This window comes from Dipodomys spectabilis, unplaced genomic scaffold (assembly GCF_019054845.1).
Source record: "Dipodomys spectabilis isolate Male_0828 unplaced genomic scaffold, ASM1905484v1 ptg000001l, whole genome shotgun sequence".
Classification (NCBI taxonomy): domain Eukaryota; kingdom Metazoa; phylum Chordata; class Mammalia; order Rodentia; family Heteromyidae; genus Dipodomys; species Dipodomys spectabilis.
The window spans coordinates 9360691-9383621 of NW_024870678.1; the positions used below are offsets into that span (position 1 = coordinate 9360691).

The 22931-nt window shown below is 36.5% G+C and overlaps 1 protein-coding gene across 1 annotated transcript; it reads left to right on the forward strand.

Moving 5' to 3' along the window:
- The first annotated feature begins 1778 nt into the window (after window positions 1-1778).
- On the forward strand, window positions 1779-13311 carry LOC122117248 (nephrocan-like). The gene is made up of 3 exons (XM_042691287.1): window positions 1779-1967; window positions 2598-3499; window positions 12864-13311. Exons 1-3 carry the CDS (start codon window positions 1779-1781, stop codon window positions 13309-13311), a joined length of 1539 nt encoding a protein of 512 aa, XP_042547221.1.
- The last annotated feature ends 9620 nt before the right edge of the window (window positions 13312-22931 follow it).

A 22931-nucleotide genomic window follows, 5' to 3' on the forward strand; every position in this document is an offset into this window, starting at 1 on the left:
GAGGATATTAAATGCAAATTATTATGCATTGCATTGAAAAAATTGTAGTTTTAGAAAAATCTGTTGTCATTGACAGTAGAGGAGAAGAGAGGACTTTGCCGGCATTTTAATTTAAATGAAAACAAATATACTTTTTAGCAACACACACAGAAAAGTGTGTTCAGTGAATGTTTCTCTCGTCTCTTCAAAGCCTAGGCATAGAAAAGAAACTAGAAAAATAATGTCTGACTTTATTACAGGAGTAAAGGTGATCTCTCCCCCAGTTTTTCTTTTATCGAGCATTACTTTGATATTTGAAAATTCTGAAAATTAAGAAATAATTCTATTATTAAGCAAAAACACTGAAGTTTCTCAACAGAAAAGAAATGTCTAATTCCTTGTCACTGATTTTAAAAAGAAAAAAAAATCCCAGACGCTGTTGTTTCATACCTTAACACTAGCTACTCAGAAGGCTGAGATGTGAAGATCCTGGGGTTCAAATCCAGCCTGGCCAGGAATGTCCATGACACTCTTATCTGCAATTAACCACTAAAAAGCCAGAAGTAGATCGGTTGCTCAAGTGGTAGAGCATTAGCCTTGAGCCAAAAAGCTCTGGGATAGCACTCAAGCCTAGAGTTCGAGCCCCAGGAATAAGGAAGGAAGGAAGGAAGGAAGGGAGGGAGGGAGGGAGGGAGGGAGGGAGGGGGGAGAAGAAAAAACAGAGGCAAAACAATAAGAAGAAAGAGACTAGTTTTTTGGAAAAAGTGCCCTGGCACTCTTACCCTGGAATAAAATGGACTGATCATTAGATCAAAGAAACAGGCTTTCAATCACAATTTTAGCAAAGAGCAATAAGGTTGAAGAAACTGGAGAAGCTTTTTGGTGTGAAAAAGAGTTGCTTTAGAGCAATCAGCTGAAGCTCACCAGCATAAGGAAATTTAGCTCTCCCACTTGGGTAAGACTTTTATATTATAATTTGCTTACAATGTGATCAAAAGCCTCAGATGGGATTCCTGGCTCAAGACAAAAAGCCACAACAAAGAAGCACTCAGGACTACACACCTAGAGCACTGGTTCACAACTGACAAAATCCCTTGGGAAAAAACTGGAGGCCCTGCCTACCTTTATTACATATAGATAACAGAGCTACACTGTGTCTTTTGTTCTCAAAGGAGCCAGCCACATTTTTGAGTGTCAAAGATTTTTTTCCAAAATGCTATTTGAATAGATCAACTTCTAGAGAAATGAAACATCTTATCTGTGGATCTAAACATTGGTCCATTTTACCTCATTGTTTTATCTAGCAATAAAATGTTCCCAAAACAATAACAACCAGAAAACCTGCCTGTTTTCCCTTACTAGTTAATGTGAGAAGAAAACACCTGCCAGTTTCAGTCCTTCAAAAAATGGTTTTGATACAGGGTCATAGAAAATTCAAAGGTTTTATGGCCCACTATAAAACAGCTCTTTGTCTTTTCCCACTAATTCCTGAGTGTCACATTTAACAAAACAAGGAAACTACAGATAATGGAGGTGTTTGCAGATCAGCCTTCCAAGCCATAAATAACATAGGGTCTTGCTCACCTACAAATATTAAGGCAGTTTATCAATGTTTAAGCCCCTTCCTCTTTGTAATGGTTGCTAAAATTTTAACCCAGACAAACTGAGAATTTTTTTCTTTCCTATCTTCTTACATTGACAGAGTACACACTCATAAGACTCTATGATCAGATTTCCATGGTATAAAGAGTGAAACACCTAAACACCCGCCTGCTACCCAAGAGACCCTGTTTGGGGAGATGGATCTTCTTTATGTTTTTCTTGTTTTGCTCTCTCTCAGTGATGGCTTCAGTCCTAACTGTGCCGGAAGATGTAGCTGTGATTCTGCTCAGTCGGTCCAGTGCTACAGACTAACAGAGCTGCCAGCAGGCATTCCCTCCACCACCAAGAAGCTCTATATTAGCCACAGCAAAATCCAACACCTCCAGGTAACTATGTCGTTCTACAGTGAACTTGCTGCAGTTTTATTTTGTGACTTCAACAATAATAACTTAAAAAGTGCTACTTCTCAAGTTAGAGCATAATAGGTTACAAATTCAAATTTACACTCTGGAAAAGGGGGATTTTATATCTTTTTAAAAAATCCCATTTTCTGTTAATGGCATTGGACTATGGCAGACTTAAAAATATTTTTTTCTCTCTGTCTTAAACTGCACCTCTACTCCCTTCCCTATGGGTTCCTAATTTTCCTCTGTAATCCAAGTCCCACATTCTTTTTTAGCACATTTTAATTCCCATGTGGAGAGCTGGTTCAATATTTGAATTTTTAAAATGTCTATTTTCCCTTCTAATTTACCTAAGCCATTTAGTAATTATCACTTGGTTATGCAATAACCACACATGTGTGTATAAATGTGCTTAGGACATTTGCAGTACAGCACAGTGATGTTAGCAATCATAAATTAAAAGAAGTAGTGAGAACCTGACTTTCAACTCTTATGCAAGAGATCATTTTTAAGCAGAATCTGAAATATCACTAGTATTGAAATGATAATGTATTAGTATTGGTTCACAACCTTAACGTCGTGCTTCTCTCTCCTTCCTTGCCCCTTTTGTAGCTAGCTAACTTCACCAGACTGTTGGCACTAGAAGAATTTATTCTGCTTGCCAGTGGAACAGAGACTGTAGAAAATGATACTTTCAAAATGCTGAGTACCTTGAAGACTTTAGAACTCTGGAAAAATAAGATAAGACGAGTCCCCACTGTTCTCCCAGCCAGTCTTGAAGTGTTAAAACTAAATGATAATTCAATATATGTGCTGCAGAGATCAGATTTTGAAGGACTGAGGAAATTAAAAGTCCTTGAACTTAAAAACAACCTGCTCTCTTCCCTGTCTCCCAGCATGCTCTCTTCTCTGGCCAGTTTGCAAAGTTTGATGGTAGATGGCAATATTATAGAGTCTGTAGCTGGTCCCATGGCCCTTCCCCAGCTGAAACACATGAGCATGGAGAATAACAACCTACATCACATACCCGGTAGCTTTTTTACTTCTCTGCAGTCTTTGCAGTTTCTTAGTTTCAGTGGTAACTTTCTGACAAAAATCCCTGTTAATCTACCCAAATCCTTGTTAACTTTAAAGCTGGAGAGAAACAGGCTGAAAGTAGTTAGGTTACGAGATGTAAAACACTTGGAAAATCTTTCTCATCTTTACTTGTCCGAGAACTTCCTCTCTTCCATTGATGGGGCACAAATTCTTGCCAATTTGACAACTCTTGAGGCATCCCAAAACCAACTTCAAATGCTGCCATTCAGACTACCAACAAGGCTACAGAAGCTAGACTGTAGCAATAATTTGATTCAGAGAGTTACAGCTCAGGACTTTCTGGATCTCAGAGACTTGAAACATCTATTTCTGGACAACAACATTGTCAGCTTGTTTGAAGCTGGAGCCCTGCAGAGATGCTCTCAGCTGTCCAATTTGGCCTTGGAGCAGAACCTGCTATTGTCAATACCTCTAAGGTAAGTAAGTGCTATTATTTACTGTACTAATATAAAAATTTCCTAAAGACTGGGACAGAGAAACATGTTGGCCAAGCAAGTGTTTGGGGAAATACGTTTTTTGTTTGTGTTGTTGTTGGTAGTAGTAGTCTTTAATTCCAGTACTGGGGCTTATACTCAGTACTGGGTACTGTCCTTTGGCTTTTTTGTTCAAGGCTGGTATTCTACCAACTGAGCCTACAGCTTTACTTCCAGCTTTTTTTTTTTTTTTTGGAGGGTAAGGGGAGGGTGTTAACTGAAGATCACTGTGTCACAGATTTTCTTGCCCAGGATGGCTCTGAATCATAATCCTTAGATTTGAGCCTCCTGAATGGTATTTCAGGCATAAGCCACTGGTGTCCTGATGGGGTAGAGGTTTCAATCAGAGCTTTAGAATCTCCAGTCTTCAAATTGAATCTTACATTAATTTATCTTATTCATGGAAGAAGCCACATACACAATAATATGCTGACACCCATAATATGAAGATATTTTTAAATTATATTTTTATTATATAAGTAGTTACATGAAGAGGTTACCATGCAACAAGTCCATTTATAAGTGCAATGCATCCTGATTAATGTGACTCCCTTATGAAGATATTTTTTAAAGCCTATCTTGTTTTCTAAGTATGGGATGTGAGTAATCAGCAGGTACTCTGAGCATGAATAGCCACTGCAAAACAAGACACCAAAAAAATCTTGATAAGGAACATGTAGTCTAGATGGTTATCATATATATTAGGTAGTCTAAGTAGTTCAGTTCCTAGTAACACACCCACTGGGGGGGAAAGGCAATTTTAAGTACTTACTGGAGAAACCATCAGAACTTCACAATGCAGTTCTCTATTTATTTTGAATTACTTACTGGGAAGTTTCAAAAGGGCTTACGTTGGCTCTCTGCTTTCTTCTCGGTGCCTGTGTTAGTAAGTGTATTTGTGGTGGTCTTACCTTCTGTTTTTAGTCATCACTTCAGCTTCCTTTTTCTCCTCTTCTCTTCCTCTCCCTTTGTCTCTGTCCCTCTTTCTTTTCTCTGTCCGTTCCCCTTCCTTTCCTTCTTCCTCCTCTCTTTTCTTTCTCTTTGATTCTCTCACAGTCCACCTCGTCCCATTCCCTCTTTCTTACTCTACTTCCCCCTCATTCCTTCCATCTCTCCTGCCCTACTTCACCTCCCTCTTTTCCTTTCTTCCCTTTGTTCTATCTCATTCTCCTCCCTCTCCTCTCAATTTCCCTTTCCAGACATTCTTCTCTGTGCATCCAATTTACTGCACCTGTTTCCCGTAACTATTCATAATCTATAACTAATGTACATGTTTACATTAATCAGTCCTACTCACTTAAATTTTATTTCATCTTCTACATTTTAAACAGGTAAATAAAAACAGTGTAAGAATTAAGCAGCATTTTGTTGTTAAAAAAGATACCTTTTATTTTATGTGTCTATTACTCTTTAAAGGTCATCATTTTGGGAGAAAATATAGATTTCTTGTCCTATTAGTATGATTAGGTTTCCTATAATTAATATACCAACTCTAGCTTCTGTAGAAAGGGAAAATTGTTTTGATATGCACAGTTTATTTTCTTCCATTTGGAGAAGGATTTTAAAATATTTCAGTATGGTTTCCGACACAGTGCAAAATGAAATCAGTACCTTGAGTATATTAAAGATTAATGAAAGCAGTCGATTTATTTTACGTCACAAGTATGTACATATAATGAATTTAACAAGCAATGTTTTGAATACTTATCACATACTGATTATGCAATACTTGGATCATTCAAATGTAATAAAGGAAACAAAACTTGAGTATATAGGTAAAGTTTTAGCAGAGGAAGACTGACAATAAACATAGTATATAAGTAGAGTAACATAATTTCTAAACTATGTTAGGTGTTATAGCCAATGAAAAAGGCTCAGGCACAGAAGTAAAAAAGTGAGGCTTCTGGTTGCAATTTTCAAGAGGACAAGCATGGCAAAAAAGGTTACCTTTGAGCAAAGACTTAGAGGAGCTGAGGGATTTAGCCAGGCATCTATTTGGAAACAAAGGTATTCTATACAGAACAGCCAGCATAAGACCCTAAAACAAGACCTTGTTTGTACCATTTCAAGACTCTAATATTGATATTTAAAATCATTGCTTTCTATATATTTTAAGTCTTGTTTTCTATTACTTAATGTTCCTCCTCCAAGAAAAAAAAATACATATATAGATATATATAAATAATATATAGTTACATATTATATAGTTAAATATGTAATACATAACCAGATATAATATATAATATTTATATATAACTATACAATATATACTATTTATATATAACTATATAATATATTGTATATTTATATGAATATACAATATTGTAATATAATAATATGAAGCATATTATATAGTGATGTTATTACATTACAATGATTATATATTATGTATTTTATATATAACTAATATAGAATATAATATATACCTATATATAATATAGCTTTATATACTATGTAGTTATACATTCTATATCTATTATATGTATAATAGATATAATATATACTATATATACACTGTATATAATAAATATAAAATAATTACATATAATTATATAATATATAATATCTTATATATAGTATGTATTTATGTACATAATTTGTATAAAATAACATATAGCATATATAATTATATAAAACATAACATAATATATTATATATAATATATACTTATATATAAGTCTATAGTATAGACTTATATCTAATATCTTATATATGGTATATATGATATAATTATATATGATTGCATATAATTATATAATCTATAATATCTTATATAGTATATATAGTATATACTATAGTATATGGTATATGCTATATACTATATATACCATATATACTATATATAAGATATTATATATTATATAATTATAGTATGTACTATATATAAGATATTATCTATTATATAATTATATTTAATTATTTTATATTATTTATTATTATGTAATTAGCTAGAGTATATTACATATTCTGCATAATATATAATATATTCTAGATAACTACATAATTTTTATAATATTTTTATTATATTATATACAATTTATATTATATAATTTATATATTTTATACAATTATAAATGATATTTATATAATCATATAATTTATATCACATATAATTTATATATTATATAATATATAATTTATTATATTATATAATTCCTATATCATGTATAATTTATTTAATTAAGTATAATGTATTATATAATTTATAGTGTACTACATAGAATTTATAGTATCTTATATAGAATTTATTATAAATAATTATTATATCTAAATATATAATAGAGTAATATACATAACTATCACTATATAAAATATATACAATTATATATTATTTTATACAATATGTAAAATTAAAGCTCATTAAACAAGTTAGGGAGTGACTTTCAGGAGAGCGGTGTTAGGGATTAAGTCCAGGATCTCTGTGCATGCTAGTCAAATGCTCTACCACTGAGTTTTATCTTCAGGTAGTTAGGGAGTGACTAATGACACAGGCTCTTCTGGCTATGGAACAAATTGTGTAGACTGTAGACTTTTCTACTAGGGTGGTCTTTAGAAGGCATTTGCTTAAGTAATCCTGTTAGGTTTAATAAGTAAAATCTAGCTTAATTATTAACTCTTATGCAAATTTTGTGCTTCTGTAAGTGACTACAGGAAGCACAATGGAGTGTAGAAAGAATTGAAAGCCTAGTCATCATTTCAAATCTGTCGTCATGAAAAATTATCTAGAGAAGTATCAAAAAGCATTCTGAAGCCAAGTCCTAGCTTCAACCCCATTAAATCAGATGCCCTCACTGAGGCCCAACGTCAGTATTTCATAAAGCTTGTCAGATGATTTTAATGTACTGCCTGAATGTAAGGTGGGCGTGGGCTTTCTGACAAGGCTTAAAGTAAGTGAAATAACTGCTTGTTAAAAAACAAAACAAGGGCTGGGAAGGTGGCTCAGTGGTAGAGCGCTTGCCTTGCATGCATGAGGCCCTGGTTCAATTCCTCAGCACCACATAAGCAAAAAGAAAAAAAAAAGCCGGAAGAGGTGCTGTAGCTCAAGTGGTAGAGCGCTAGCCTTGAGCTGAAGAGCTGAGGGACAGCGCCCAGGCCCAGAGTTCAGGCCCCACCACCAGACCCAAAACACACACACACACACACAAAAAACTGGTCAGCAGAAAAGTCCTGTGATTTTTATTTATCAACACACACACACACACACACACACACACACACACACACACACACACACACACACACACACACACACACACACACACACACACACACACCCCTTATCCCCACTCTGCAGCATTTTTATATATTAGGAAGTGAGAACGACCCCAGAAAGTTTTTTTATGGTTTTCCCATACATAATAAAAAACACAATAATGATTCTCTATGTTGGAATTTGAAAAGTTTATTTATGAGCTTTAAAAGGATATATTTTATTTGCATGCTGCTTATTCATACACAAAAGCTACATTAACCGTAATTATAAGCAATCAGTTCCAATTATGCATGGATTTCCACAAAGCACATTTTTTTCTTATAATCCTCTATTCTATATTTCATCAAGAAAACAATACCATATTTTAGATGTCTACATATACTCAAATACATATTCGATATACTGATTGAAATAGAAAATACCAGGATTTATGAAGTGCTTGTTAAAACCAGCAATGGACTTAGACACACTTACATTGGTTACCTATTTTACAGATTAGGACTGTGAGATTTTGAAATACTTTAAAAAAACCCAAAAACCTGCCCAAAGTCACAGTCTCGGAGTCAGAATTCTGACAAATTGTTCTAGCTCCAGGCAGGGAATATAGCCATCCCATGAGCTTCCTTTGATTTCTCCCACTGGTAGCAATTTACTGTGTTTAGAATGCCCAAGAAGTAGCCCTCACTCTTTTCTGCTTCATATTTCACCAGTCTGCCCCTTAGTGAACAAAGCAGATTCACATTATCTCTTCTTTATGCATCTTCTCTTTGGACAATTCAAATCTAGAATCTCTACAATTGAACATAGCATTTTATCTTACACGCAAGTGCCATCTACTGGCAAACCCTAAAGAACACCTAGAATCAGATTTGCCTAGCATCAGATTTGCCTTCAAATCAAAGCTTTTACATAAAGCAGACATATAAAAACAAATTGTATCAGCTGGGCACAGATTGCTCATGCCTGTAATCCTTGCTACCTGGGAAGCTGAGATCTGAGGATCACGGTTCAAAGCCAGTCCAGGAAGGAAAACCTATGAGACTCATTAACTACCCCCTCAAAAAGCCAAAAGTGAAGCTGTGGCTCAACATGGGGGGCTAGTCTTGAGAGGAAAAAAAAAAAAAGCACAGATAGTGCTTAGGCCCTGCGTTCAAGGCCCAGTACTGGCACCAAAAAAAAAAAAAAAAAGAGAGACAAACTATATCAAGATAATATTTGCTTCCCCCACGGTATAACCCCTGCATTCACTATATTTGATGTTGGTATAATTTGTGGAGGGGAAGGGAAAAAACAAATCGTTTAAATAAGGATACAGGTGGACCCATTGCAACAATGAGATGTACAAGTCGTTATGTCAAAAAATGAACTTTACAACTTTGGCGGGGGTAGAGGGGGTGGGGGAGGGGGAGTGGGAGATGGGAAGGGGTGGGAAGGGAAACAAAGGAGGAGGCAACAATGCTTGATAAGAAATGTACTCATCATCTTGCCCATGTAATTGTAACCCCTCTATTTGGTATTTTCACAATAAAAAATATTTGATTAATAAACCAGGTGATTAGATATTACTAAACCCGGTTACTAAATCAGGTAATTAATAATTTCTTATATAATGTCATTTTCACTATAACTTCCATAGAAACAAGAAATAAAAAGAAAGATATTTTTTGATATACAGTGCATAACTGAATAATCGTGTTTGTTCAGAAAAAACTTGGCTTATTCATTTTCATTGCCTACTATTTATTAAATAAATCATTTGTGAATCCTGAACCTATGAGATAAAGATCATAAGGCTTATAAAAAGTAAGTATTTGCCTTACACTGATAAGTAGAAAGGTCCAAGTTTAAAAAGTCAAGTCTTACTGAAGACAGTTTTTCATTCTTCAGTTTACTCTACCATGTCTTTCCCGTTAGGCTCTGACTTTCTGTTTCTGTTAATTAGCCTAATGAAGACATTTAATATTAGTGAAATTATACTATATTTGTCACGTTGTTAATGGCTTCTTTATGTAGTATAATATAATATTCTTGAGGTTTATCTGTGCTATAATATGTATCATAATTATTCAGCTTTCTAAAGGCCGAATAATATTCCATTGTGTGACTATATGTACACACACACACACACACACACACACACACACACACAGCCATACATTGTGTGCCTATTTATCTATCAATAAACAGTTGGGTTGCTTCTACCTTTATACTACAGAGAAGAATGCTGCTATGCACATGGTTGTACATAGCAACATGTTCTTAATTATTTTAGATAGATACCTGAGAGTAGAATTGTTATATTGTATGGTAATTCTATTTTTAACTTTTTGGGGAACCATCATGTTGTTTTCCATAGAAGTTGTTCTACTTATTTTTTTATTTTCTCTTTTTCTTATACAAAACTAGCCTACTATATATACTTTTGTCTTTCTTACTATTTTCTCTTTAACAACTTTCTAGAAATCACTTTTGGGTAATTCATAGAGACTAGTAACTTTCTTTCATACTGCTGCATAGTGGCTCTTTACTGATGGACTGGGCCATATCCAGTTGTCTCCTATTATAAAGAATATCACAAGCTGGAACAGGATCCAATGGCTCAAATGGTAGAGTACCAGTCTTGAGGGGAAGAAAAAAGCTTTAGGACAGCAGCTAAGTCCTGATGGTTCAAGCCCCAGTGTCAACACCTCTCCCCAATAAACCCCAATATTACAGTAAGTGCCATATGCACTGTTTTATTTTTGTAGAGTCATATCTTCAAGATGAATGCATAGAAGTTGGATTGCTGTATATAGGGTAAATGTACATATGTTACTTTATCAGCCTTCTTTTTTCCTGTATGAAGGGTGCAACCAAGGGCTTCATGTATCTTAACCAAGTGCACTAACACCAGGCTACACTCCTACCTTGTTAGGATTTGCTAAATTCTTTTCCTGAGCCCAGACTGCTTTAAAATATGTTGGTAATATATCAGAATATCTGTCACCCCACACCTTTGTTCACAGAATGTGTTGCTTAGGTTTATGATTTTTACCAATTTGTTAGGTGAAAAATAGCATTGCTGTTTGGTTTCACTGTAGATTTCTCTATTCTAAATAAGATTAATGATTTAAGGATTTTTTTTGTCAGTTGTAGGGCTTGAACTCAGGCCCTGGGAGCCTTTCCTAAGCTTTTTTGCTCAAGGCTAATGCTCTACTACTTTAAGCCACAGATCCACAGCTGATTTTTAGGTGGTCAATTGTAGATAAAAGTCTCAGGGCCTTTCCTTGCCCAGCTGGCTTTGACAATGATCCTCAGACCTCAGCTTCCTGAGTAACTAGGATTATAGGCATGAGCCACCAGCACCTTGCTTGATTTAAGGATCTTTTTTGGGGGGGGGGCAGTCATGGGGCCTGAACTCTGGGCCTGGGCGCTGTCCCTCAGCTCTTCAGCTCAAGGCTAGCGCTCTACCACTTGAACCACAGTGCCACTTCTGGCTTTTTTCATTTTGCTTATGTGGTGCTGAGGAATTGAACCCAGGGCCTCATGCATGCAAGGCAAGCGCTCTACCACTGAGCCACCTTCCCAGCCCCTGTTTAAGGATCTTTGATTTCCTGTTTTGTTATTTTTTAAACGAGCTCCCATCTATGCTTTGGTCCCTGTTTTTGTTTTTTGTTTTAAGACTCATTTCTTCTTTTCTAAGAGATCTTTATATACTATGGCGGTAGCCATTTGTTATATAGGTGTACATATTTCCCTTCAGTGTATAGTCTCTTTTCACTTTGCATATGCTTTTTGCCCTTTTTGCCATTCACAATTTTATTCTTTTATCAGCCCCCCCTCCCCCATCCTGGGGCTTGTACTTAGTGCCTGGAAACTGACTCTAATCTTTTTTGCTCAAGGATACCACTTTACCACTTGAGCCATTTCTGGCTTTTTAGTTCAATGGAGGTAAGAGTCCATGAACTTTCCTGCCCAGGATAGCTTTAAACAATGATCCTCAAATAATCAGCCTGGTAAGTATCTAGAATGACAGACATGAGCCACAGGTACATAGCTATTTTTATAATTAATTAATTAATGTGCTGGTCCAAGGGCTTGAACTCAAGGCCTGGGCACTGAACCCTGAGCTTCTTTTTGCTCAAGGCTAGTGCTCTACCACTTGAGCCACAATTCAGTGGTTGATAGTTTATTGGAGATAAACTGGACTGGCTTCAAACCATTACACTCAGATATCAGCTTCCTGAGTAGGATTATAGGCGTGAGCCACTGGCTTGGTTTTTGTTTGGTTTAAGATAGTTTGAGTAGTTTTATTAATATTTTTCAACTTCTGTTATAATTATAACTTCAGAAATTATAGTTAGAAAGGCTTTTCATAGAAATATTTTTAGAGTTATTTGAAAATGACTTGTAATTTTATAATAGTCAATTGTCTTGTAATTTTCAAGTTATTGAACATTAGTCTTTTTTTGCTTTTATTATATGATCAAATATGTACACATTTTTCATATAAAAATCTACTTACTCTTCATATTTTTTCTAGCTTAAAGGACATGACATAGTTTACATTTGTTATACGTTACTTAGCATATTTTTCTCCTGAAATGAAATCAATTTATACATAGACCTAATCATTCCTCCTATAGCCTTAGCAACAATGTTTAAAATTTTTGAAACAAAATCATTTTGTAATTTGATAAAATTAAACCACTGCATATTTTTAATTTGTCTTTTATTTTTATTCTTGACGAACAAGTTCTTCACACAATTTATCTAACACTTTTGCTTCTTTTATAAAAAGTTGGCCTTTGCCAACTTAAAAATTGGGACATAGATACTTTCATTATTGATTTCTTTAGTGATCTATTTGATAAAAATATTAAAGATTTTTATAAAAATATTAAAGATTTTCATGATTAGGAATCTGTAAAATCAGAAGATTAGAAAGTAAGACAGGCTAAATCATTAAAAGCCTACGGGATGAAACAGTTTTTGCTTAGTTGTCAAACATAACGCATACTTCCTAGCTTGAGAAAGGGCAGAAGTGTACAGAAAGGGTGAATGTTTCTGTTGCCTTGATCATCTCCTCTCATGTCCTGTCCCTATGCTTTGCAGACTCCCAGAGACGTTAGCTAGGCTGGACCTAAAGGGCAATGTCATCCAGGATATTTCTGAGCGGGAGCTCAAGGATCTGAAGCAGCTTCAGGTCCTAAACCTGAGAAACAACAAGATCTCTGCCTTAGACCTCAAAGCCTTAGAGGGTCTGCCTCGCCTCCGGCATCTGTACCTAGATGGAAATCCATGGAACTGCACCTGCAGTCTGCTGAGAGCCAGGGAGGTCCTGAAGGCCAAGGGCACCGATGTGAAGGGAGGACAATGTGCGACTCCAGCCGAACGCCAAGGCGAGAGCTGGATGTCATCCAAGAAGATCATGAGGCAATGTGAACATCACTTACACCAGGCCGAGAAAGGCAAAGAGTCCAAAAAGAAGCCAAAGCCTGAAGACTTTGCCAGCCTCAAAATCAGCATGGATGAAGATGATGATGATTATGAAATAGATTAAGGATAAGCATTGTTTGTAGTCTCAAACATCTTTTTTTTTTTAATGTTTAAGGTTTTAGGTAGAAATATACTGTAAGTTTAGGTAAGACCTTTTTTTTGTAAGTAGTTTCTGTTTCTGCTCTTTAAAGAATGAAAGGTTAAGTGAGATATGTTGAGGTGAGGATAAGCAAGCAGGAACAATAAAATGACATCAGGTTGTTTGCCACTTTATAAGTAATTTGTGTTTCATTATGACACATAGAGAAAGAATTATATCAAATAAAAGCACAGTATGGCTAACTATCGGCAAATAGTACATTTTATCAAGTAAGAAGTGCTAACTTTTGCTGGGTGCTGGTGGCTCACGCCTGTAATTCTAGCTACTCAGGAGGCTGAGATCACAGCCAGCCCAGGCAGGAAAGTCAATGAGACTCTTTTCTCCAATAAAAACCACCAGAAAACCAGAAGTGACACTATAGTTCAAGTGGGAGAGTGCTTGCCTTGAGCTGAAGAGCTGAGGGACAGCATCCAGGCCCAGAGTTCAAGCCCCACAACCAACCAAAAAAAAAAAAAAATGCTAACTTTTGCAGGCTATAAGCAATTAAAAAGAAAACCAGATGGGCGAACTTAAGCATGAAAAGAACTTTCTGGAAGGATTTTGAGTAGCTAATAGAGTCAGAGGAAAAGATTAAGGACAGTGTTGGCTTCTCTCACTGTGTCAAAACACTTGATGTAAACAACTTTACAAAGAGAAAAGGTTTATTTTGGCTGATGGCTTCAGAAGTTTCGTCCAAACTCTGCTGCTTAACCCATCCTCATTCACATGTTTGTCTCTAGGCATGGGTTAGCAGATCTTGTTCGACAGTTTTACCAAATCCCAAAGGAAATGTTATGTTATGACTACAGATGTCCCTATAAGAGCTTTCCTAAAACAAGTTGTGCATTTAGTTTTGCTCATTTTCTTTAACAGCAATCTCTATGATGCCTTTCTTTTGATAGTTGCCTGTCTGTGTAGGATAACACTTTTCTATCAATCAACTTATAATCTACTAATAAATAAAGTAAAGCTTGAGCCATATTGCTTTCTATTCTCATTAATAAGATTTATTTATAAAACTTTTTTGTCCTGTCAAGGTATTCCTGATAGCAGAGAAAGTAAGGAGTAGATTATGTAGAGGAGCAAAGATTCCACAATAAGACATCACTTTCTAGAATATCATATTTTGCCTTAAAATTTTTATGAAAACTTTACATTATTTGTTTTATGTCCATGTTTCCTTCCTTTGAAATGATAAAATTGACATTTCTGACATTTCTTAGGGAGAAATTTCCTACTATGTTGACATAGCCTCCGAAAAGCACAGAAATAGAGACTCTCACGTGACTTTCCTTGTTCAGGGATGCTTTAGTTCGTTTGTAATGTGTTAGACCTATACTTTTCTCCAAAAACCACTATGGATAGATAATTCTAATAGTCTGTACCCACTGATATGACCTAGATATTTAGAATCAGAATTTCTAAGCTTTTCAGGGCCTTGAGAAAGAATCAAGTATTTAATACATAGAGAGTACCGTAAATAAGAGAGACGACATGGTATTTGGCTTATATGTGCTTGAAGACATGGAGCTACAACCTGATTTTACTCTGAGTTTTTGTTTGTCTTTGCTTTGGGTAGTATGGATGAGACAAAGCAACCTCAGTGTTTACTAAGTGCTGCTCCACCATGAAGCTATCTATCATCCCAATACCTTCTACCTGTTTCCTTTTTAAACTTGATTCCACTGTGGAATTCACAGCTATGTTTGGCTCACTGAATACATCTACTCACAAAATGCATAATAATAGTATGTTCAGTATAGCATCTGTATTCCTCCGATTAGAACACTATAGCAAAACATCGTAGACTGAATGGCTAGAACAACAGGTATTCATTTTCTCCCAGGTCTGGAGGAGACAAGTCCAAGATCAAGGTGCCCCTCCTGCTTGTCTTGTTGCTGTTTTCTATGTGTTCCCTCATTAAATGACATTCTAGTTTTGAGGCTGTAGTCCAGCATTCTGGCTTCTTCACTATAAAATTAACCTTGGTAAGCATGTGTTGGAGAGTGAGACATTAACAATGTTCAATTCTTTCAAGTCTTTAACATAGAGGTATAACCTCTATGTTTTGCAATGTTTTGTGCCTTCATTTTATCCCGCATCGTTTAGTTAATTAGATAATTTGCTCTTAGATAAATTTGTTTAAGTATAGAGGCACAGGAAGAAATAATTGATCCCTTTATAAGTCACCCCAAAACTCAATATTTTTTTCCATTACATCCAATCATAGTGTGGTGAATATTTAAAATTTCTTTCTTAAAAAAAAATTGCTTTCTTAGCCGGGCGCTGGTGGCTCACGCCTGTAATCCTAGCTACTCAGGAAGCTGAGATCTGAGGATCACAGTTCAAAGTCAGCCCGGGCAAGGAAAGTCCGTGAGACTCTTATCTCCAATAAACCACTAGAAAACCAGAAGTGGCTCTGTGGCTCAAGCGGTAGAGTGCTCACCTTGAGCTGAAGAGTTGAGGGATAGTGCCCAAGCCCAGAGTTCAAGCCTCATGACCGACCAAAAAAAAAAAAAAATTGCTTTCTTGCCAGCTTTTCAAACCCCATAGAATGGTGTAAGTACTCCAAGGCACAGTTTGGCTTATCCTCTGAAGAATACACTTCATGGACAGCTGGCATCCCAGAAATAATCATGGATTATCATAACAGTTTCATTCATGCATCTTTCACTCTCTTGGAACCCTAGCAATGATCCTTTATTCCAGGTTTATTTTATTCTGTTTTTGATAGGGAAGTGCTGGTCTAATTGATTTCTCTCTTTTTTTCTAAGGCAAGATATGTTTTTAATATACTCAGTTTCCCACAAAATACTGTTCTTAGGAGTCCAATACAGAGGATTTCATTAAATCGCCACTATTCAGCTTCCAAAACTGTCACTGACAAATTGCCTTTAGAGTCAGAGGTGATCTTAACTGCATCTGTGTTGAATTCAGGAAAATACTTTGTAGTCATTTGGTTCCAGTCATTTTCTTCCCCACCCCCATCCCCTCACCTCAACTTTCCTGACCTTAGATTAGATCAGTGTTAGATTAGTGTGGATTAAGTCCACATACTCTTTTCTTATTTAGAACTTCTTAGCCACTTTTTTTTGTTTGTTTTTGCAGTGCTGGAGATTGACCCCAAAGAGACATGCTAGGCAAGCACTTCACCACTTAGCTAAACACCCAGTCCTTACTTTGTGTGTGTGTGGTGGTGGGGGGGTGTGGTTCTGGGGCTTGAGCATAGGGCCTGGGCACTGTCCTTCAGTTTTTGTGTTCAAAGCTAGAGCTCTAAAACTTGAGCCACAGCTCCACTTCTGGAACTCCATTCCCATTAATTGGAGATAAGAGTAAGTAACAGCCTTTCCTGCTCTGGCTGGCTTTGAACTGTGACCCTCAGATCTCAACCTCCTGAGTAGCTAGGATTACAGATGTGAGCCATTACTGACTGGCTTTACTTTCTTTTTAATAAACATAGGTGCCACTGAAAATTATTTAAAGAGGTAGCAGATGCCCATGTGCCATATAAAAAGTAGCTTATGAAAATCATTCACCTAGAAATGTCATTAACAGTGTCTGTAGGTCCTTGTTTCCATGTGGTCAGCATCATTTATATAGTTTCATTAATTCAATGCATAAGAAGACGTTATCTCATTGAATTCATTTTCTCTTTCCTGAAGTAGAAAGGTTAAATAGGTTTCTATGTATCTACTAGCCATCATATTACTTTAATTACTAACTCATTTTTTGCATTCAAGAAAATTAAATGTACTGTTTTTTCTAAAAATACATTTGTAGAGTTTACTTTAGAGATATTATCTCTTGTTCTTGAAACATATTACAAGTATTTTATCCGAAGCCATCAAATCAGGGCTATAAAGCAGACATATAAAAACAATTATCCAAAGCCATCAAATCAGGGCTATAAAGCAGACATATAAAAACAATCAGCTGGGCACAGCCATCTTCTTTTTTTTTGGTTAGGTTTATGATGTCTTTGCATTTTGATAGTTAAATCACATATCAATCACACACTATGTATACATATACACATATATACATATATTTATGTGTACACTAGTATATGTTGTGTGTAGGGGTAAATAAGATTTAATGTATTATATGTTACTTATAAGTGATCTATATAACTCATGACTCAATTAATTAGGGTGATTTAATCTTATTTTTAGGTCTTAATTAAGGATCTTGGAAATTTTATTAAAGATGACATTATAGGTCATGATGAGTACATTAACATAGTTTGATAGAGCCAGGTGCCAGTGACTCATGCCTTTAATATTAGCTACTCAAGAGGTTGAGATCTGAGGATCATAGTTCAAAACCAGTCTGTATAGAAAAAGTTCACAAGAGTCTTATCTGCAATTAATTACCAAAAAGCCAAAAATGGAGCTGGGGCTCAAGTCGTAAAGACCTACCCATGAACAAAAAAGCTCAGGCACAGTGCCTATGCCCTGAGTTTGAGCCCCAGGACTAGCATGCACCTGTGTGCGTGTGCACGCTCAGCCATACAATTTGTCAGCATTTATGAGTTAATTGTTCAAAATATAACTTTACATTTTTCATAATTTTAAGCATTATGTGAGTGTAAATTTATCCGATCAACACTCAATTCAAAAACCTCAGGAAGTTTCTATTAACAAGTCCTTTAATGTAAAGACAAACCCAAAGAATGGATTTTGTGATTTTTGTATCCTTATGTAAAATGCTTCTAGCCTAGAAGTTTCTGAATGAAAATAATCTTTTTCTTAGTAAGGTAGTACATATACCTACACGCACAAACGCACATGCGCGCACGCGCGCACGCACACACACACACACACACACACACACACACACAAATTAACGTATAGTATATGCAGGAGTAGAGTCAAATGGTGTAACTCCTTTGAAAAATTAACTTGCAATTTAACAAAATAAAGACCAGGAACCTGAAACATATTGTGTCTGAGAGTTGAGCTTCAGGTGAAGAAGAGACTGACAGAGTAATGTTGGGCAAATTCACTCATAATATTCAATGTGCTTATGCCAAAATGGAACGTGGAATGAGGGCATGGGTAGTGCTGGACTGATCAGAGAGAATGATGGAAGGAGTGACATGTTGAATGGAAACCCCTTTGTACTAACATTTAAAGATTTTTTTTTGGTCGGTCATGGGGCCTGAACTGTGGGCCTGGGCACTGTCCCTCAGCTCTTCAGTTCAAAGCTAGCGTTTTACCACTTGAGCCACAGCACCACTTCTGGCTTTTACTGCTTATGTGGTGCTGAAGAATCGAACCCAGGGCCTCATGCATGCAAGGTAAGCACTGTACCACTGAGCCACCTTCCCAGCCCTTAAAGATATTTTTAAAAGGCAAGATTACATTAAATATGAGTTTCAAAACAATTAAAAATTTAAAAAAAATATGTAGCACAGTCAAGTTTGGTGGTGCACACCGGTATTTTTAGCATGCAGAAAACTGAGGTAGAAGATCACAAATTGGAGGCCAGCTTGGGCTACAAGGAGATCCTGTCTTAGAAGGCAAACAACAAATGAAGCTGGCATGTAGTCTAGCTAGTTTCTTACTTTCTGGGTATTCTGGAACAACTCAATCCCAGTGTATGACAGCCCCTAGGATGGTGATACTGAAGAAAACATACAGATCAGGGATTAATGAGGGGATTTACTGATAGATGAAAGAACCAAGTGGATCCTAGAATGGGGTCCAATGGAAGGTACACATATTAGTTAGTACAAAAGTTGCTTCATCTTAGAGTAAATGCAGCTAGTTTATCTTAAGCTAATATAGAGTTAGGCACATTCCTAGAACCAGGGCCTGGCTGTATAACTCTACATACCATACCACTGTAATGGAGATAGCTGTTTACAGTTTGTCCAGAGAACATACAGGAAAAACTAACTGGGATTACCCTGAGCCAGTCCTAGTGGTTAGGACTCCCATCATTGCAGTTTTGTCAATCCAATCCACAAGATGAGAATTCTAGGAATATTAGTTTTACACAAGCACTTCAGCTTCCACCAACAAAGAATAAAGTGCCTTGTGGTTAGGAGATTTCATACTGTAAATTGGGTATTGGAAACTTTTTTCATCATTAACCAAATAATATATATTTTAGAGTTTGTGAGTTGAGTTCTCTGTTGAAGCTACAAAACTTTGCTGTAAAGTGTTTGTAAACAAATAGATATGGGTGTGTTCCAATTATTATTATTATTATTTGCCAGTCATAGGCCTCAACTCTGGGCCTGGGCGCTGTACCTCAGGTCTTCAGCTCAAGGCTAGCACTGTACCACTTGGGTCACAGCACCACTTCTGGCTTCTTCTGCTTATGTGGTGCTAAGGAATCGAACCCAGGGCCTCATGCATGCAAGGCAAGCACTGTACCACTGAGCCACCTTCACAGCCTCCCATAAAATTTCACTCACAGAAATGGTTCTTAGACTTCCAGTCTCTGGGCTGGCACATAGGAGATTTGAAATCATCACATCCTATTTATAAAAATAAAAAGGCAAATCAAATTGAAAAATCAACGATTGTTCTTAGATTGGTCAGAGAAGTAAGGTCACAGCACAGACCACTGCCTTGCTCCCAAACTGAAGGAACCAGCACATGAATACTGAAAAGTCACAACTTGCCAGATTACAAACTCAGAAGAAGAAACCTTCATGGGAATCAGTACTGATGTAGGAAAATCTTAGCTATACTTGGTGGATACGGGAGACTCACAGGAGACAAGTGTGATGGTTACAAATACCAGGGAGGCCTACTCATGGGGCTTCCATATTTTTGTGAGATGTATCTTTAAGAGCTTCATCAAGTTCTCAAGTGAGTGGAGAAAAGTCCTTGCCTGCTTCTCATAAAAGGAGGAGAGGCACAATTTTAATGAACACCAGAAAACTCTATTCTTCTTAGCAAGGTTTGTCCCCCCAAAAAGCTGTTTTTCCAGATCCTAACTTAGTGAAGTTTTATCAGAAGCTAAACAACTTAGAAAGAAAGTTCCATCCCAATCTAGTTATCCTGTCCCACCTAATTTAGGACACCGAAAGATTGACACTAATCATGGGACTGCAGAATGCTTTCCTCCTCTACTTACCTTCTTACCAAGCTACTACTGGTCCATTTATGGCAAATCCTCTTACCCAGTACAATGTTTCTGTTTATTACAGTTTGAAAAAGACAGAGAGAATCACAAACATATCTGGATATTGGTAGTCAGGTTGAGATGATGAGACCAGTGATGTAAAGTAACTATAAGTCTAATACATAAAGTAGGTAGCATGGAAGAATAAATTAGAAATGTACACAGATAAAAATCATAATACAAAAGAGATGTTTGAAATAAAAGCAGTATAAAAGAAATGAAGAATGCATTTAATGGGCTCATTAGTAAACTGGACGCAGCTGAGAAAAGAACTGAGCATGAGTATATATCATTAGACTATTTCTCCCTTAGCAGATATTGTAAAATTGCTAAAACAGTGTAACATATGCCTAATGGAGAAGAAAAAAAGAGAAGAAAGAATAAGAGCTATACTTGAAGCAATAACAAGCAATCATTTCTCCCCAAGTTAATGTTGGAAGCCAAATCTAGGAAGCACCAGGAAGGATAAACATTCCCTAATAACTGTACCAAAGCATTTCATATTCCAACTTTAGAAAAATCAGAGATAAAGAAAATTATTTCTAATTTTCAAGAAGTTTATTGACAAATTGGTCTGCTGGCTTGACATGATATCTTCTTAGTTTGAGAGTTTTAAGCTTTCATTATCAAGGACATTATAAAAATTAAAAGCTCAGTCTCACTTTTTAAATTTATACACTTGACATACTGTATTTTATTTTCTTTTAGTCAGTCATGGAGCTTGAACTCTGTCCCTCAGCTCTTCAGCTCAAGGCTAGCCTTCTACCACTTAAGCCACAGCACCACTTCCGGCTTTCTAGTGGTTTATTGGAGATAAGAATCTCATGGACTTTCCTTTCCAGAGATGGCTTTGAACTGTGATCATCAGAGCTCAGCCTCCTGAGTAGTTAGGATTATAGGCATGAGCCACCGGTGCCCAGCAACATAACTGCATATTAAATAATATTCATTTTTAAATGCTGTACTTGGCTCTATTATTAGAATGTGACCCAACAGAAGAAGAGTATGTGGGGCTGGGAAGGTGGCTCAGTGGTAGAGCGCTTGCCTTGCATGCCAAGGCCCTGGGTTCGATTCCTCAGCACCACATTAAAAAAAAGCCGGAAGTGGCGCTGTGGCTCAAGTGGTAGAGCGCTAGCCTTGAGCTGAAGAGCTGAGGGACAGCGCCCAGGCCCAGAGTTCAGGCCCCGCGACCAGACCCCCCCCCCAAAAAAAAAGAAACAAGAGTATGTTATTTGAATCAACTTTTTTTTCTTAATATTAACATTTTTTTTTTCCTGTCAGAACTCATGCTCTCCCTTCCAATGCTCTACCACTTGAGCTATGCTTCTACTTGTGGCTTTTTGCTAATTGTTTGAAGGTAAGAGTCTTGTAGATTTGTCTACCTAGGCTGGCTCCAGACTCCAATTTTCAGAGCTCAGTCTCCTAAGCAGCTAGGATTACAAGCATTAGCCATTCTTCCTGGCAAAGTGCTACTAGTACGATTTCAACACAAGATTACAATTGTATACAATTAACATTTACAATATGCTATTTTTTCTAAATAAAAAAGCATATAGAAATGGTTTCTCATTCCTTTTTGCAGTAGATTCAGCTACTGACTGTTGTATAGTGATCACTATAGACTGGACAATATACTAGAGAGTTTGTATGTATAATCATCTTAGCTCTTACAACTATGGAGTGAAGTTTGATTCAGCCTTGCTCCAACCTCGCCAACCGCAGGTTACAGATGAGGAAACTGGGAAGAGAGTAAGAAGATAATTACACTAAATTAGAGCTGTGAGGACCCAAATCCTTATTCATTGTTGTTAGTAGTCTGTCAATTGTGTTCTTTTCCGTACAATCTAGGTGGTTCTACCTACCCTACCTAGTTCATACTTTGGTGATGAGAATTAAGTAATATAAAGCATTTTTTTTTTTTTTGGGTCCGGTCGTGGGGCCTGAACTCTGGGCCTGGGTGCTGTCCCTCAGCTCTTCAGCTCAAGGCTAGCACTCTACCACTTGAGCCACAGCACCACTTCCGGCTTTTTTCTTTTTGCTTATGTGGTGCTGAGGAATCGAACCCAGGGCCTTGAGCATGCAAGGCAAGCGCTCTACCACTGAGCCACTTTCCCAGCCCATGTAAAGCATTTTCTAACCGAAAAGTAAATAACACTATCTCCATAATATTAGGAACTTAATATCTTTCTGAAGCGTCATAACTACATTTTTCAGTCCGTGGTTCAAATTTGGGCTGGGGCAGAAGGTTAAATATGTTTAGGAAAGCCAAACTTTTTATTGAAACCCAAATTTACTAAGAATGGTACATTTGTTCCTCTTTGAAATGACAAAATAAGAAAAATCTTTGTAAGAAGATGGCTTCGTGTACAGTGTGAAGGCAGCTGTGCAGTTTCTGTCATTCCAGG

Bases quoted from the DNA above. Each gene is read 5' to 3' on its own strand.
- LOC122117248 (XM_042691287.1), top strand. From the start codon at position 1,779: ATGGATCTTCTTTATGTTTTTCTTGTTTTGCTCTCTCTCAGTGATGGC. The intron at 1,968-2,597 runs GTAACTATGTCG...CCCCTTTTGTAG, and splicing joins GCAAAATCCAACACCTCCAG to CTAGCTAACTTCACCAGACT. The intron at 3,500-12,863 runs GTAAGTAAGTGC...TATGCTTTGCAG, and splicing joins CTATTGTCAATACCTCTAAG to ACTCCCAGAGACGTTAGCTA.